Source organism: Nestor notabilis, unplaced genomic scaffold (genome assembly GCF_000696875.1).
Source record: "Nestor notabilis isolate BGI_N333 unplaced genomic scaffold, ASM69687v1 scaffold1411, whole genome shotgun sequence".
Classification (NCBI taxonomy): domain Eukaryota; kingdom Metazoa; phylum Chordata; class Aves; order Psittaciformes; family Psittacidae; genus Nestor; species Nestor notabilis.
Genome location: NW_009914928.1, coordinates 59,755 through 75,492, shown reverse-complemented (window position 1 = coordinate 75,492; position 15,738 = coordinate 59,755). Strand labels below are relative to the sequence as shown.

Here is a 15,738-nt window from a genome sequence, read left to right as displayed (position 1 = left end):
TGCTGAAAGTTAACACTGCATAAAATTGAGGATGCTGAAAACTTTGACTTCTGAAAAAGAAACCTAAACCACAGGATCTGACTGGTTTTAAGTGATGAGCCAACCACCCTTACTTTGGAAGCATTTATCAGGTTTTGAGTTGTTATTACTGTGTTGCTACTCAGGTTTCCAGACAGGTCTGATCAAAAATGGACCATTTCATTGGAAAACTGTGACTTTTCTGCTGTCTGTTTTCTGTTTACCTCAAACAAACATTTACACTCTAGAAATGCTAGAGAGTACAACGGGGTGTTTGTTTAAAAGCATCCAGGCTGTTGCTGACACAGGTTTTGAAGTTCACTTTGCTCTAAGTGTCTTAAGAATTTTATCAAGGAATCAAGCTAGCAGAATTGCTGATATTGCCCAGCAGTTGAACTACACATGATGCTGCCTCATTTTCCATCCTGAGGAGTTAAAGAGTTCTGAAGTATTTATGACTTAAATGTCTGGAATCTAGCTTAACTGGAGATGTCAGTTCTTCATTTAATACCTGATGTAATGTTAGCAGGTCTGATGATCACAATTTTTCAAGGTAATGCTGTGTTATTGAACACTTACAAACAAAATTCTTCACTCTTATCTCTAGATTATTCCAAAGGCTTTGGTCGTAAATATGGTGTTGACAAGGACAAAGTTGACAAAAATGCTGTTGGCTTTGAATGTCAAGGCAAAACGGATAGAACATGAATCACAGAAAGTGGTTTATCATTTTATTTCCAAATATTACTTCAAATCAAGTAGCCTTTTAAACCTGGGGGAAAGTATTTTGGTTAGGGTGGGGTTTTTTTTGTGGTAAATGTGTGTTTGCCCTTTCTGTCCCTGAGTGTTTCACAAGCACATTTCCGAAGGACTTTGTGTCTGTATGGATGTTATTGAGATAAATGTGTAATTGCACAAATCTGTGGTATTCAGAGGAGGTATCAAGTCCTTCATTATTTCTGTATCTATGCTCTACATATGGTTTTAGGTAGGAGGAGCATCGGACTCTTCACATCTTTGAATATTACTGAGTCTGTGTGCTGTCACCTGCACTGGATTTGTGGTGCTTCCTTGCTCCGTGATCCCAGAGTTACTGAATGGGTGTCCTTCCCCTCTGCTGAGGCAGCGTAGCAGGGAGGGGAAAGAAGGAAAGATACTATCATTAATGACAGGGCAACTTATCCCATAACATTTTACTGTGTTTTTTGTATGAAATAACTCTTTACAGTCATAAACTGCAATAATGTTTTCTGAAACTTCATGCATACAGATTATGTAAAGGGGTTTGGAGGCAAGTTTGGTGTGCAGACAGACAGACAAGACAAATGTGCACTTGGCTGGGATCACCAGGAGAAAGTGCAGCTGCACGAATCCCAGATAGGTATATCAGTTCACAATTCCTTGCCTTTCTTTCTGACTTCCCTCATTTTGACATTTCTCTTCCCTGTGTGAACCCTCCTCCTGTGGTATCTTTTGCCACAGCCTTACAGTAGCTGACATGGGTCTCCTTTTTCTGTGTTTGAATGGTTGCTGTGTATTGGTTGTACTCATGTCTGCAAAGCAGGTTTAACATATCTTATACCAAGTCCCCAGAAGCCCTGACTCCTCCAGATTTATCACTTCAGTAACAAATTCTCACTGGAGAAGCTTTATGAGTTTGCAGGTAGCCTGGATTGTTTTTTCAGTTGAGTTGTTCAAACCACACATTAAGAATTTCTTTGTACTTCCCACAAATAATCTTCATTTTCTGGTTTCTGTTATATGTACCCCTATTTTTGTGCAGGGGAAATCTAATATCTAATACTGTCCTTTCTCATTGCCTATTGAGGTACCTATTCCTATGGAATACAGGTACCCAGAGGAGAAGTTGCAAAGTAACAATTGCTCCCCAGCCCTCTGCCTATCACCGTCCTTAAAGAAATGAAATGAATTGTTTTGTTTTGGTTTTTAATTAAAGAAATTAAAAGTGGTCCTCAGATTTGTTCTGGGAGGATTACCTGAAGGCCCCCTCCCTTTTTGTGCCTTCATTTTATACCAAATATTAAAATGGCTCTTATAAGGCAGCAGTAGGGAATGGATCATAGCTCTTAGCTGAAGCCTTGCAGAAGCAGGAATATTCCTTCTTACTTTAAACAATGCTGTGTAGGAATATCTGGAGAATAGTCTCTCTACCCTATCTTAACACCTCTTTAGAAGTCAGATCTCTAGTGTACAAATATTAACCACACTGATAACCACACATTTTAGTCTCTTGTATTGTTTTGGATGTTGTTTTGTTCTGGTGAACATACTATGTGTGTATTTGTGTTTGTAATGTTGATCAAATACAAGTGCATTATGCAGTATCTATGAAACATGTTAAGTAGTGCTTTATTCTGTGACTTCAGAATGGTGTTCTTAAGTCTGATAAATCATGTCAACCTCTTCATAATCTCAAGTGGGAACTTCTTTTGAATTTCCTCTTACAAAAGTATATTGAGATTATTTTTTCACCATCCAAAATGATCGGTAATTGAAAATACTGCAAAAATTTGGGTGTCATGTGGCTTTTTCAGACTATAAGAGTGGCTTCGGAGGGAAATTTGGTGTACAGACAGAAAGGCAGGACCCATCTGCTGTGGGGTTTGATTACAAGGAGAAACTAGCCAAGCATGAATCTCAACAAGGCACCGTTTTCACTTATTACTCTCTTAACAGTGCAGCCACTTCTTACACAGTCTTGAATAGTTCTCTGAGTAGATTGATGCTAGTAATGTGCAGACGCTTTCTTGCGCTTCTGTTCCTACATGATCTAGCAATGTTCTTCCATTTCACTCTTACTATGTTACATAAAGCAAGCCTCTTTTCAGGAAAGGAATAGATAGCCAATGTTTAGTTAAAAGCTTTGTAACATGCATTTAGTTAATAGCTTTATATACAGTGTGATAATAGCATTATTAGTAGTATGATGTTAATGGCATCATGCTGACCAGTTATAGAGTAAATGTCAAGTTTTGGGGGAAAATATTCAGCTAAGGACCATGCATGTAACCAGTAACAAGCAATGAGTTATGGCAAGATCATTTAAAAATGATTGTAGTCTTTAAAACAAGAAATAGGGAATGTTTGCGGTTCTTGGATGAGCCAATACTTTTTATTCATGCTCTCTTTATTCATTGTGAAATAGTTGGGGTACAAACCATGAATTCCTGGTTTTCCGTTATCTTAAAGTGAGAAGTCTGGATCAGGAAAATGTAAGTTTAGTATATTTATTCTGGCTGAAAATACATACCAAGCTGAAGAAAATGAGGTTGTTCATTCTGATAGTCAATATTTTTCTGTGCTATAGCTACACAAGTACACCATCAGATGTGCCTTAGCAGAGCCTAAGTACGTACACTAAAATAGCTGGCTAGGGCACCCAAGTGGTTTTGGGGCTAAGCAGAGAAGGAGTAATTGTATTTAGGGATGTATAGGAAAGCCTGTCCATCTACAGAGTCTAAGGGGACATTCCTACAGCTCGCTGCCACCAGGAAGGTGTTTTTCCAGCCACACACTTTCTGCTTCTATTGTGCTGGTTCTGATGCTCATCACACATTTCTCTAAGTACAGCTCACTACAAAGAGCAGAAAGCTACTTTGGGGGCATTTGTTGTTTTTCTTGTCAGTGCCGCTAGTGAGTTAAACTGATTTTGGAGTCTTAACAAGTGCTGGAGTCAGCATTAGGTGAGCAGAAGAGTGTGCAGCTCAAGGGTGGTACGGAATAGCATGGCCACCCCATTTCTGTGGTGGGGAGTTGTTGCAGGCTCGCGCTGTCTTGTGGAATTGCCCCTTTCCATGCGTAGAACAGGAGTTATTACCGGTGACTTTAATGTTCATCAGTTGAGTATCACAAACAAATCCACTAGAATGAGCAATTTGTTGTATTTTCCTGCCATTCATAGAATTTACCAAGTTAAAGAGAAAAAAACACCACCTCTGTGGTCACCGAAGACTGGATATTGCTCCTTTGAGCAGTGCAAAATCGCTTAGGGTATATGATCGCTGCAGAGGGCTAAGAATTGGTGCTGTGAAAGGCTGTGTTACAGAAGTGATGCATTAGAAGGGCTCATCCCTTATTCCTTGCTTGATACCTTATCAATCCTCAGCTTAATGTTTACTCCGAGAATGCATGTGGCCCACAATCTGTCATCTGCTGGTGTACCTGAAGGCTCTTGTATATCCTTTCTGCATCAAAAACTAAGTTGCATTTTCTTTGGCGGCTGTCACTGTACCTCTGCATGCAGCTGAAATGGCTATTTATTTGCATTTGAAATGGCTATTTGCATTTGGCAGAAAGATGGGAGGGGCAACAAAGTCCTGACTCTAACCTTTTTATCCTGCTTTTAGATTATGCGAAAGGATTTGGTGGGAAGTATGGTGTACAGAAAGATCGGATGGATAAGGTGAGTTGCTTAAAAGAGCCATGACAAATAGTCTGTAGGGATACAAAATAGTCTGGTTAGAGCTGTAGTTTTGAGCTGTCTATTTCTCGATACTTCTCCAGTCTAACAGTAGAGTTCTGTGCTTTTCTAAAGCTTTAAAGAGCCAGTTTACACACACAGAGCTGCTGCCAGTTTATACACATCTGTGTGTGCATAGGTGTAGTGTATATATCTAAGTAGCAAAAATTGAAGCATGGAAATGAAAGAATAGTAAAATTAATGTGAAATAATGAGAAATCCATTAATTCCACAATTTCAGTCGTGTCTTCTAACATGTAGCTGATGCCTTGTATCTTGAGGATATCCTTCTAGTGAACAGCTTAAAATAGGTGTCTTGCATCTACTAACTTTGCCCACTTTGATTATAAGGAACCTCCTCTTTAGAATAATTTGATTTAGGATTCTGTAACAGTGAAAGGGCAGCTGATACCACCCTTCTATGTGTCCATTTTTAGATTTAATAGAACAGAACACAAAGAAGTCCTCATTGAGATTTATCTACTGAACAAATTTACTCTCAGCTTTATGTAGGACATTTAAAAGTGAGAAAGTAGCAGAGTTTGAAAGTCTGTAGGATCTTTTTACTTGTGCCTTCAGGACTCACGGCCATTCATTTAAAAAACCCTCATGTTTTGATACTGTTCTCAAATACAATATTGTTTTAACAATACCTGCTTTTTTAAGGCAAGTGGATGCTTTTACCTTGATGAAAACCCTGCACAATGTAGATTAGAACAGCAACAGCTACACAATAAATGTTTAGGACATTGATTCATTTTTAGTTTTTATGAGTCACCTGTTCATAAGCTACATTTATTTTCTAATTAATAGGATTTGAGTATGTTTAAACCTGCCCCTGGAGATCAATTCTTACTTAGTTTGATTTACAGAAAGGATTATTCCATTCGTCAAGTCTTGATTCTTCCTGATTTTGTTCTGGTTCTGAAAACCAGGGGCAATATCACAGTAAAATGTCACAGAGTGAAGCTGTCTGAATGTCTTTATGAATTGGTGTTTTTTAATGTGCTCTTTTTCTCCTTACTGGTAGAATGCAGCAACATTTGAAGATATTGAGAAACCAGCATCAACTTATCAGAAGACTAAGCCAATAGAAGCTGGTAAGGCAGTGGCCCCAAATCCTTTCTTTGGAGGTAATAATGTTCTAAAGCCCAGGATATCACTGGGATGGAAGAGGGATAAAAGGACTTTCCTGAATGGGCTGTGAGCTCAGAGAGCAGAAAAGCAGAAACATGTTCAATTCTAGCAGAAATTTGTACCAGAAACTCATTCCAGGCTACCTTTATTCACAACCTTAACATCTGACTTTAACTTATTATTACAGTTGCTAATAAAACAAGCAGCATCCGAGCTAACTTTGAAAACTTAGCCAAGGAAAAAGAGCAGGAAGACCGAAGGAAGGCAGAAGCTGAGAGAGCACAAAGAATGGCCAGAGAAAAACAAGAACAGGAAGATGCTCGAAGGAAACTGGAGGTCAGTGGGGTTCAAATCCCATTTGAGCAGCGTGTCTTGTGTGTTTCAATGCAATGCTGGGAGAAAAAGGAATCTTTTAAGGAAAGATACTTTCTTTTTTCCAGCCAGAATATAGAGCTCTTTGTTTTTCCTGTGTTTGTAGCTGTGCTTTACCTGTTTGCAACTCCAGCCATCTATCAGAATGCACATATGTATATCAGACATCAGATAGGGTGATAGGAGGGACACTTAATAGTATATATGTTTTTATTAAGCCTATCCCAAAATATCTGAGCTCGTCTTGACCACAGGCATTTGCAACCTGACCTTTTCCTACTGTGCCTTTTGGTAATAAATGCCAGATTCCCTTGGACACAGAGGAGCTCATAAGGGGAGAGACGTGGCTCTATATGAGTGCTTGTTTAAGTAGTTTAATACCATGGTTTTGGTTGGTGCTACTGGTTTTTTGGAGCCTGTATTGTGGAAGATGGAGGGGGTATCACCCATTGGTGTAGCACATGCCCATCAGATTAGGGGAAATAACCTTCCAAGTGTTAACTGAATCTTAGTTTGGGAATTAAGAGCCTTAGTTCAGCATTGGCGTGGTTAAAAGCTTTGTGATTTTTGTGTTATTCAGAAGCAAAATAATTGCAGGAAATGCTTAGTCAGAACCTACATCTTTGCTGCTTTATAGGGTTTGCATATTTGGTGAAACTGCTGCTGAGATGGGAGCACTTGTGTGTTAATAGTGACTCCCTCTTTGTGTCTTGTTTGTTACACAATGCCTGAGGTGCCTTATCAGTAACCCTGAGGGCCTCTGTCTGCAGCTGTGTGACCTCGCACACAAGCTGCTGCAGCACTGTTTGTCCAGAGCCTCTGTGGCAGTTTCCCTTGCAGTCCCTGCTGTTTCTCTGGTTTCATTGCCTCATACTAGTAAACTCTGATATTATGGCACGGAATGGGAAGCAATTGGTGCTGGTGTAAGAATAGTCCCTGTTTTCCCCTCCTTCTCTTCTTGTTCTACATATATTTGTTTAAACTAGAGAAGAGTAAGCATAGGACACAAAAGTCCTTTAAATTCTGAATAAATGCTACTGAGCCATACATGTGCATTGAGATTATAAAACCCTGATACCAAAATAGAATGCTACAACTAGTGCTAATAGTGTCCCAAGCAGGAATAACCAGTAGAGAGATTGAGCAGGTCCTTACTGAAAGCACATAGTACTCAAGGAGATGCATAGGAACAATGGTCATATGGTCATCTTCAACGTCTTCTTTATTGCCACTTGCTGTGCTGAAGAGACCCTACCAGAGGAGAATGCTTGTCTGGGACTCTCGTCCCTGCTCTTCCTGGCTGGCTATGCGGGAGTTTTCCTGTTTCCTTCTTTCTTATCTCTCTCTTTCTCCTCCTTTGTTTTCATTTTCTGCCAAAAGTATCTTTCATTGTTAGAGCCAGGGTATGCCACCAACTGCAGACCCCACTAATACATTTTCTTGCATATGAACTTGTCTCAACATCCTCTGGGAGACATCTGGAATCCAGGAAAGACTGTCAGATGGTTTCTCAGATCTGTTTGGTCCTTTGCCTGACAACAAATGGGACAGACTCAATGACTGGTTTTTCACATGTGGCAGATACTTCCCCTTAGTGTGGGATGCTGCTACAGGATGTCAGGGTTCTGGTGTTCATCCTATTGCATCAGTATGGTCTGATTCATCACAAGTTTAGACTTGATGTAAATAATTTGTTTTACAAGTATGAAAAACCAAGTGCATGGTAGGATTGTGGTAACCTAGCTCTGATCTGAAACTAATTTGGGAAATTCTAGCTTTATAGGATAAATCAAGTCTCTCCATCTAAAGTGATAGCTGCTTTGGTTGTTTTCTTTCAGCATATCACCTCTTATGCCTTATGCTCACACAGTACATCTTGAAGCCATATGCTCACTGCATGCATATATCACAAGATGAATGGGAGTTCATCTTTGTATATCAGTAATTTCTTCTAATGCTGCCTTTCATCCCTGTGGACTTCGTGAAATTTTAATACCTTACCCTAACCATTGGGTTTCTTTACTGTCCTGTTACACCTTTAACACAGCATCCTAAAGCTAGGAGAGGAGGAGAGAGAGCTGAAGCTGAGAATTCAGTCTTTTCTATTTGATAAGGTCATCGAGCCTGCTCAGGGGTGTTACTGAGCATCAGTCAACTTGGACTACCTTGTGTCATTCTTAGCATTGGCACTATCCTGCAGCACACAGAGAAAAGCTGATCCTTTGCCTTGAGGAGAGTCTCTTGGTTCCTCTCTTCTCAGAGCAGTAAAGCTGAAATGCATCCAGTCTGTACAGTTCTTCTAGGAGCTTTTCAGACGAGAACAGTTAAATGCCTCAGCATTTGCTCACTCAGAGCCACAGTAAAATGCTATCAGCATCTGTCACCACCTTCTCCTGGTGTAGCTATTCAGTTGGTAGCCCCATAACCCCTCTAGCTATTGCCAGGCTGTCTGCTCCTGAAGTGCTCTCCACTGTCCCCAGCATGTTTCAGTGTGTTTAGACTCACACATTGTCAGTATCTAGGTCTAGCACACAGCTGCTTCCCTAACGAAGTGAGGTTTCACTCCTCATCTTCTCCAGTCCTTGTCCTTGCCTCCAAGACTGCAATACTAACCAAAGTGCTGTAGTCCCTCAGCTCTGAGGTCTGTCCCATGGGGTGATGAAGAATGGGAACAAATACTCTTTTTGGACACAACCTGGAGACAACCTTGAGGTGTACATTGCTCTTGAAAGTGCAGATTCACTCCTTCAGGAGATCTCCCTCCTCTTGGCACTCATTTTCTTCTGTCAGCACATTGGATATGGATAGCAGTAGGACTTGTGACTTACACCGAGCAGCACTGTTATCTTTGCAGGATTTAATTTAGCAGATACTTTTACAGATCTCCAAATAAGGAAGAACTTGCTACAGGGTGATGGATATCACAAGTGTTGCATTGTTAATAAGGCCATTCTGCACCCATGAGATCCCTTTCTTGCCCTTGCTTCCAGTTACTGCTGAGACTTGCTAAGAAATATCAGTCCCAAGGGAAAATGGGCTTTCTCAGCGTTCATTCTGCTCTTCCATTTATTTCCTCTGAGGTTTGTATTTTCACCTGGCAGCAGCTCCATTCCATCATCACTGCTTCTGCTTCATTCTGAGATAAGGTGTCTGGTGGTTTTAGGACTTCTTGGCCTTGCTGAAGCTTCTTAGGTCACCTTCAGGATGCTGATGGTAGTTGATAGCAACATTCCTCAGCCAAGGACTGTTACTTCCTTACTTTGATTTGGTTGTTTCTAGGGGATTCTACAGAAGACCAGTCCTTGTAACGAGTCCATCCTTGGACACCTGGGTCTTACAGTGAATGTTCTGAAGTAGAAAACTTGAGTCATTATCAAGTCTCAGGTGGTACGAGTTCTTCTGTTGCAGGATACTTCATCTTAACTCAGTGCTTCACCTCTTGGCTACTGCTTCATGAAAGGGTCTCTTTCCTAGGGCTTGTGGCAACTTTGATACCTCAGACTGATCTTTTCTATGCTTCATGTATGTTTTGTGCTCTTCACCTTTGCTGCAAAGCAGGCTGATGTCCCTCAAGGTGCAAGGAGGTACTTCACGCGATGGCCATGTCTCCAGGTACTGTGGCCTGTCCATTTTGGTACTGGGCCTTCGTTGCCTTTCAGTGACTTCCTCAGTTCTCTCAGTCTGAGCTGTGGAACTGTTTGCCTGTCTTGATCATCTCAATCTTGAAACAGTCCACTTGGTGCTACAGCTGCTGAATTGCTCTCCATTAGACTGTTCCTATTCCAGCCCAGTGGGAGCCATTGTTTTAAACCAGTGAGGAGAAGATGACTGCTCATATGTATCTTGCCAAAGTTACCAGGCTTTCTGCTTAGCATTCCCTTTCATTGCATGGGTTTGTAGTCTTGTTTGCATGAGTTTGTAGGCTGAGTGGAGGAAGAGGTTCAGCTTCTTCATTAGCTCTCTTGCCATTCATTTTGGGTGAATTTAGGCTTTTGTTACCCATTTCAGCTTTTCATTGAGCTTTCCTCCTGCTGAGGAAACAGTTTTCCAGAAGGGTTTAAATGTAGTAACACAGGTTCTCATGAGTCATTGAACTGTTATGTCTTCCCCCCCCCCAAATTCTATCTCAGAAATGACTTACTTTCTTTACTGTTATTTTTGCTGTAAGTGTGGGTTAAATTCACACCATTATGCTTGATTTTTTTCTTGTGCTTCATCAAAGACTCTGTTGCCTGGACACATTGGATATTCCCCCCCAAAGCTGGTATTTAAATTTCACTGCAACCAGATGATTAATGTTCTTCCAGCCTGAACATCTCCATGGTTAATTGTGTGATGCTGCAGACACTGAGGGAGGGAGAATGAGTTAAAGGGGAAACTAAAATGGCACTGGCTGCCCTGGCCCTGCTCACAAGCTGGGCAGGAAAAGGAGAGGGATGTGAAAGCCACTCTGTCCACAGGTACTGTAAAGGGTGGGGATGGACTTTGTCTTAAGTGAACTTCCTTGTAGGAACAGAAAGTTTTCTCACTTGAAGAAAGCACGTGGGCATACGTACTCCCACAGCAGGAAAGTACATATGGGCTGCATCCCTTCAAGAGGCCTGTTTACTGGTGATCGTTCTTCTCTTGCTTTTCACGTATGTCACACAGTCAAATGGTGTTCAGGGAGCTCTTTAGCTGCTGCTTTGAATTGACAGGTGCCTCATGATTTAGCCAGCCTCTGCTACCTTAGGGAACAAGGCAGGATGCTCATTCCCATGGAGCATTTCAGTGAGGAAGAAACCCAACCTGAGGGGGGGCAGTGCAGTTTAAATGTTTCATGGCAGTTTCTCTGTGCCTGTCCTGAGCTGTAGTCTGGTTTGCACAGACCCATTTCCCAGCACAGATTACTCAAACTGTTGCCATGTTTGACACTGTTGATAGGTTGATGTTACTTAATTTATCCCCAAACTTAGATTCCACTTCTAAGAAACGCTTTGCAGGTGCTTTTTTTCCTGTAGCACAGGAGTTAAAAGTGGGGGAGGACTGTTTGCATCAGGACTGGCTGCTTCCAGAAAGGACAGAACTGGGCTTTGAATTGTTTTCAAAGCTGGCTCTGTTCTCAAGACACACTTTGCTTTCTTTGTTAAGATGTATTTTTCCTGAGCTGTGCCAAACAAAGGCAAAGAAGAAATTTTTTTGTAGCAGAGTCCTATCCCTTCATCTCTGGACTGCAGCTTATCCTGAGAATCCTTTGGGGAGTTACAGCTTGATGGATCTAAACAACACGAGTGCAGAGTCTCTCATAACATGTATTTCTCTTCTTTTTCTACAATAAAGAAGAAACTTAGGCCCTAGATCCACAGTTTTCTTATCCCCTCTGCTAAAGAAAGGCAAAAGAAAATAGCTGTCTTTTAAGTCTCTCAACTCATGCAAGCAATGTTGCACTTCATGTGCTATGGGTCCTGGCTTCCTAATGAATGGCTTTCTAATGATGCTTATGGACTTGGCCTTTGATTCACAGGTGGGATGGCACAGCATCAACTGCTGGAGTGCCAGAACCCTTGATTCAGATCTATGTTACAGAATACAGTTGCAATACTGGTTTTATTTCTACTGCATAGAACCCTTCTGCGTGTTTGAATCCCTCACTGTCAGTATCTCGGGCCTAGTTTTGTCTGAGCTGTTCAGTCTTTTGCCTTGGTAGGTGTTCTGCAGACCTGCAAGAGCTTGCAGGATCATTTCTCATCAAAGATAATAGATCAGTTGTACAATTAGAACACGTGGGCTTCAGGTTCTCTAAACTTACACCAAAACAGGACATGAGGCCCAGCAGAATGAAGAGAATGAATATATTGGACACACAAACCCTGCAGCTCCTATGGAAACCTGCCTAAGAGCATGTTTAAACAACACATGCATGTGTACATACTGCACAGTGTTTGTCTCTTCTATTTGCTGTATTTCTGAGGCTTTACTGTACAGCAACACTAAACCTTCAGGCAAGTCTAATGATCCAGCCAGTCCAGTCCTCTGCTGCCTGCTTGCATCAGTTTATTGAAGCGTATGTTTCTTCTTCGGAGTCATGATACCAGTGATTAAACTGCACTGAAGTTTTTCTTTCTCTTCAATTTAGGAACAAGCTAAAGCCAAAAAACAAACTCCACCACCATCTCCTGCCACGCAGCCAGCTGAGCAGAAGGCACCCTCAAGCCCAGTCTACGAGGTTGGTTAGAAACACTTCCAGTACCTGCTTTTTGATCCTAAGTGTAGGAACCTGTTTACAACCCCCTGACAAACCTCACCTGTATTTCTGCAGGATGCAGTTTCCTATGAAGCAGAGTCTGCCTACAACAGCACAACATACCCAGCTGCACGTGAGCCAGAGCCCAGCTACAAAGCTGCAGAGCCAGAGTACCAAGAAGCTGTGAGTCAGCGAGAGGCACAATATGAACCAGAGACTGTCTATGAAGTGGCAGGGGCAGGAGACCATTACCAAGCAGGTAGAGTGTTTGTTCCTGATATTAAACCTTTTAAGCTAAAGATTGTTTCCTTGTGCAATGACTTAATGAATCATTGTGCTGATAGGACACTGTCCTAGTTTTCTAAAGTCTCAGTCTGATGAGACTTCATAGGTTCTCCACCAGCAAACTTTAATTAGGAAATGAAGGTACAGCTAGAGCAAGGCTGAAATTACTTAACTAACTCTTGTGAGATGATGTCGCAGTAATTCTGGTGCTCTCTAGGGTATCAGTTCAAAAAGAGATTCAGAAATGGTCACCATTCCCCCCCTGTGCCATGCAGCTCAGCTTGTGAAGAAAGCACAGAGATAAAATGTGTGCTGGCCTGCCAAGCACAACACGGTGTCAGCAATTCTTGGACTCTGAAGTGGACGTGATGTGCTCTGTGCCTTTACTGGAGTGGAGTAAGGATGCCCAAAACTCATTGAAACTGTAGCATAAAGTTTCTTTTGAATTCCTGTTTTTCTGGCTACTGAATGAGGTGTGAAGAACGAACCTGCTTGCTTTGGTAGCAAAAGCTGGGACTTTTAAACAGGCCCCTTTCTTCCCCCTCTATATGCATGCTTCACTTGTATAAATAGTCCCTCACACAGTGATCTTGAGCTCAGTGGCTGTTCTGTCACATTTACAAGTGTTATGAGGCTGATCATGTCTACTTTATACCCTATTAAATGCCTACTCCTGGACACTTCCTTCAGGCTTTAATTGTGTATGATTTAGGGAAAAAATCCATTTTGGAAGGAACGTCAGCACGTGTCAAACCTGCAGAGTTTGTTCCCTGCCCAGTGTGGGCTGGCACAGTGTGGGCTAGAACTAAAGGAGGAGCACCACAGGAAAGAACTCCAGGGGATAGGTAGTGTGCTTCATGCTTTTAATTTTTCTCCTCTCTCTCTAGAAGAAAATGCTTATGACGAATATGAAAATGAACTTGGAATTACAGCCATAGCCCTTTATGATTATCAAGCTGGTAAGCAAAGCTCTTGGTTTTAACCTTCTCTTTGAAAGCTTTGTTCTGCACAGATAAGTCTGGATTTTTCCTTTGCCTTTCACAGAATAGTTTGGGTTGGAAAGGACCTTAAGATCATCTAGTTCCAACCCCCATCTCGTAGTCTCTTGTAGTAATATATGAGATAAAACTGTGAAGATTTAGTGATTTAGCAATAGCACTGAAATACTTCTGAAAACTACTAGCCACTGTTTAGTGCTCCGAATCTCTTTCAACCAACTGTTAACACTCTGTTAAACCCTGGGCAGACAGAGCTGTTGAAAATCGTGACTGATGATGATTTCTGAGGAGAGATCAAAACAGCGAAGTGGTTCTCAGCGCGTTGGGTAGGAATTGCTGCTCTAAGTTAGAAATGCACTTAAAATGCAGTAGGTAAGAACCATCACACCAGAGGATGAGAAAGTGTCTTCACAGGTTGCCCGATGGGAGAGGGGAAGGTGAGGGCTGGCTGTGAGGTGTTCAGCAGTGGTGGGTCGGTGGGTGAGCGGCCCCCGTGTGAAGACTGAGCCTCTGCAACTCTCTCTCTGCAGCGGGTGATGACGAGATTTCCTTTGACCCAGATGACATTATCACCAACATAGAAATGATCGATGATGGCTGGTGGAGGGGTGTCTGCAAAGGCCACTACGGGTTGTTCCCCGCCAACTATGTGGAGCTGAGACAATGAAGACTCTTGTCTACTGGTTATGCCTTAATTCCCCAGTCAATAAATCTGACTTAATACACTACAAATCATGATGCTTTTCTGAGGATGGAGGGGTATAGACATATTGCTTTTATATTTAATACTTTGCTGATGCTTTTTAAAATGTTTATGCCACAGAAATCGCTAATATATTGTAACTACCATGTTCTTCACTAAGGCTCTTAAAATGATTTTCATGCATTTGGAAACATCTCTCTGCCAAATTAGCAACTGTCGTAAAAAGCCTTTTGGAGGACAACTGGCTGTCTGTTGTAATATTGCATGTTTTACTCATAAGTGAGCAGATCTACTTAGTGTTTAAGTCTAGTTAGTCTTCCACTAAATGTTTTCAGCTAAGGAAGTCATGGCTATGCAGGTTATTTGCATTTCCACTAAGTAGGAGTGGGGAGGACTGAGGAGGTGCATAATCTTTTCTTTTTTTCTTCCAGATAGAGCTTGACAAAGCAAAGAGAACGCTTGAAATTTGCAGCTAACGGCAGTTAATCAAACACTGTCCACTATTTATGGAACATTGATGTTTGTTAGGAAGGAAACAGTCTGGTTACTTTTTCCTTCTCTTTTAAAGTGACGTTCCTTGGCTTTTACATTGATTTTTGTTATTACTGTTTTCCTGCTCCTCCTGTTCATGTTACCCCTGAGGAGGGCTGCAAACACTCTAGCTCTGATTGTACCAAATTTCTTTACTCTGTGTTTTGGTTTCACCCTCCTCTTTCCCAGGAAAACTTGGAAAAGTTACATACAAGTGTTGAGACACTCAGCGAGATTCCTTCTTGTTCAAAGGGAAAGATCCACATCTGTGTGACCACTTGCAGGAATAGCCTCATTGCTTTAAGCAGGGGAAAAAGGCAGGATGGAATTGCTGTGTGCAGCACATCCTTTGCTCTTACAGGCGAGGGCCTGCTGTGCAGTGATGACGTTTTATGCAACCATATTGGAGTCAAGGAATGTTAATACAAATAATCAGATTTAAACCCCATATCAATTAAACCTTACAAGAGACAACTACACTTTTCCTGTGGTCAGCAGAAACTCCAGTGGTGTTCTACTAAATAACAATTAAACCTGTTCTTTGCCAAAACTTAACCTGAAATTCTTGTCCTTCTAGAAAGCGACTTCACTGCAGATTTAGGGTCCCTACCAAAGATAGGAAGTTGCATCTAACAGCGCACGTGTTCAGTGTATGTACTGTCTCTTTCCACCTTCTGATCCAAATGGGAATGGCAGAACTGGTGCAGTAACTGAGAAAGAATACAAAGATTTATTATAAACTGTAAATTTGGACCAAGGGAATACAGAAATCCTGTATGAAATGGTAAAATGTAACTAGGGAGAAGGCATCATGTTGAACCAATTCTTGGATGGTTGGGACAATCCTCAATGAATGTCATACTTGTGTCATGATGTATTTCTTTTCCTTCTCATGTCTCACTTCCATGTTGTATTTGCATTACTAGGGTTGGGTTTTCTATGCAGTTTATTTTATCCAATTTTGCCTAGAACACCTCATAGGGATATGATT

The 15,738-nt window shown here is 41.5% G+C and overlaps 1 protein-coding gene across 1 annotated transcript in view; it reads left to right on the top strand.

Moving 5' to 3' along the window:
* The window catches only part of CTTN (cortactin), a 21,128-nt gene extending 6,509 nt beyond the window's left edge, over nucleotides 1-14,619 (top strand). Inside the window, 10 exon segments of the mRNA XM_010023876.1 lie at nucleotides 626-739; nucleotides 1,289-1,399; nucleotides 2,574-2,684; nucleotides 4,386-4,441; nucleotides 5,529-5,598; nucleotides 5,823-5,971; nucleotides 12,123-12,212; nucleotides 12,306-12,489; nucleotides 13,403-13,474; nucleotides 14,044-14,619. Of these exon segments, the coding sequence (XP_010022178.1) occupies nucleotides 626-739; nucleotides 1,289-1,399; nucleotides 2,574-2,684; nucleotides 4,386-4,441; nucleotides 5,529-5,598; nucleotides 5,823-5,971; nucleotides 12,123-12,212; nucleotides 12,306-12,489; nucleotides 13,403-13,474; nucleotides 14,044-14,180 (1,094 nt within the window). The 3' untranslated portion in view covers nucleotides 14,181-14,619.
* Nucleotides 14,620-15,738: the final 1,119 nt, after the last annotated feature.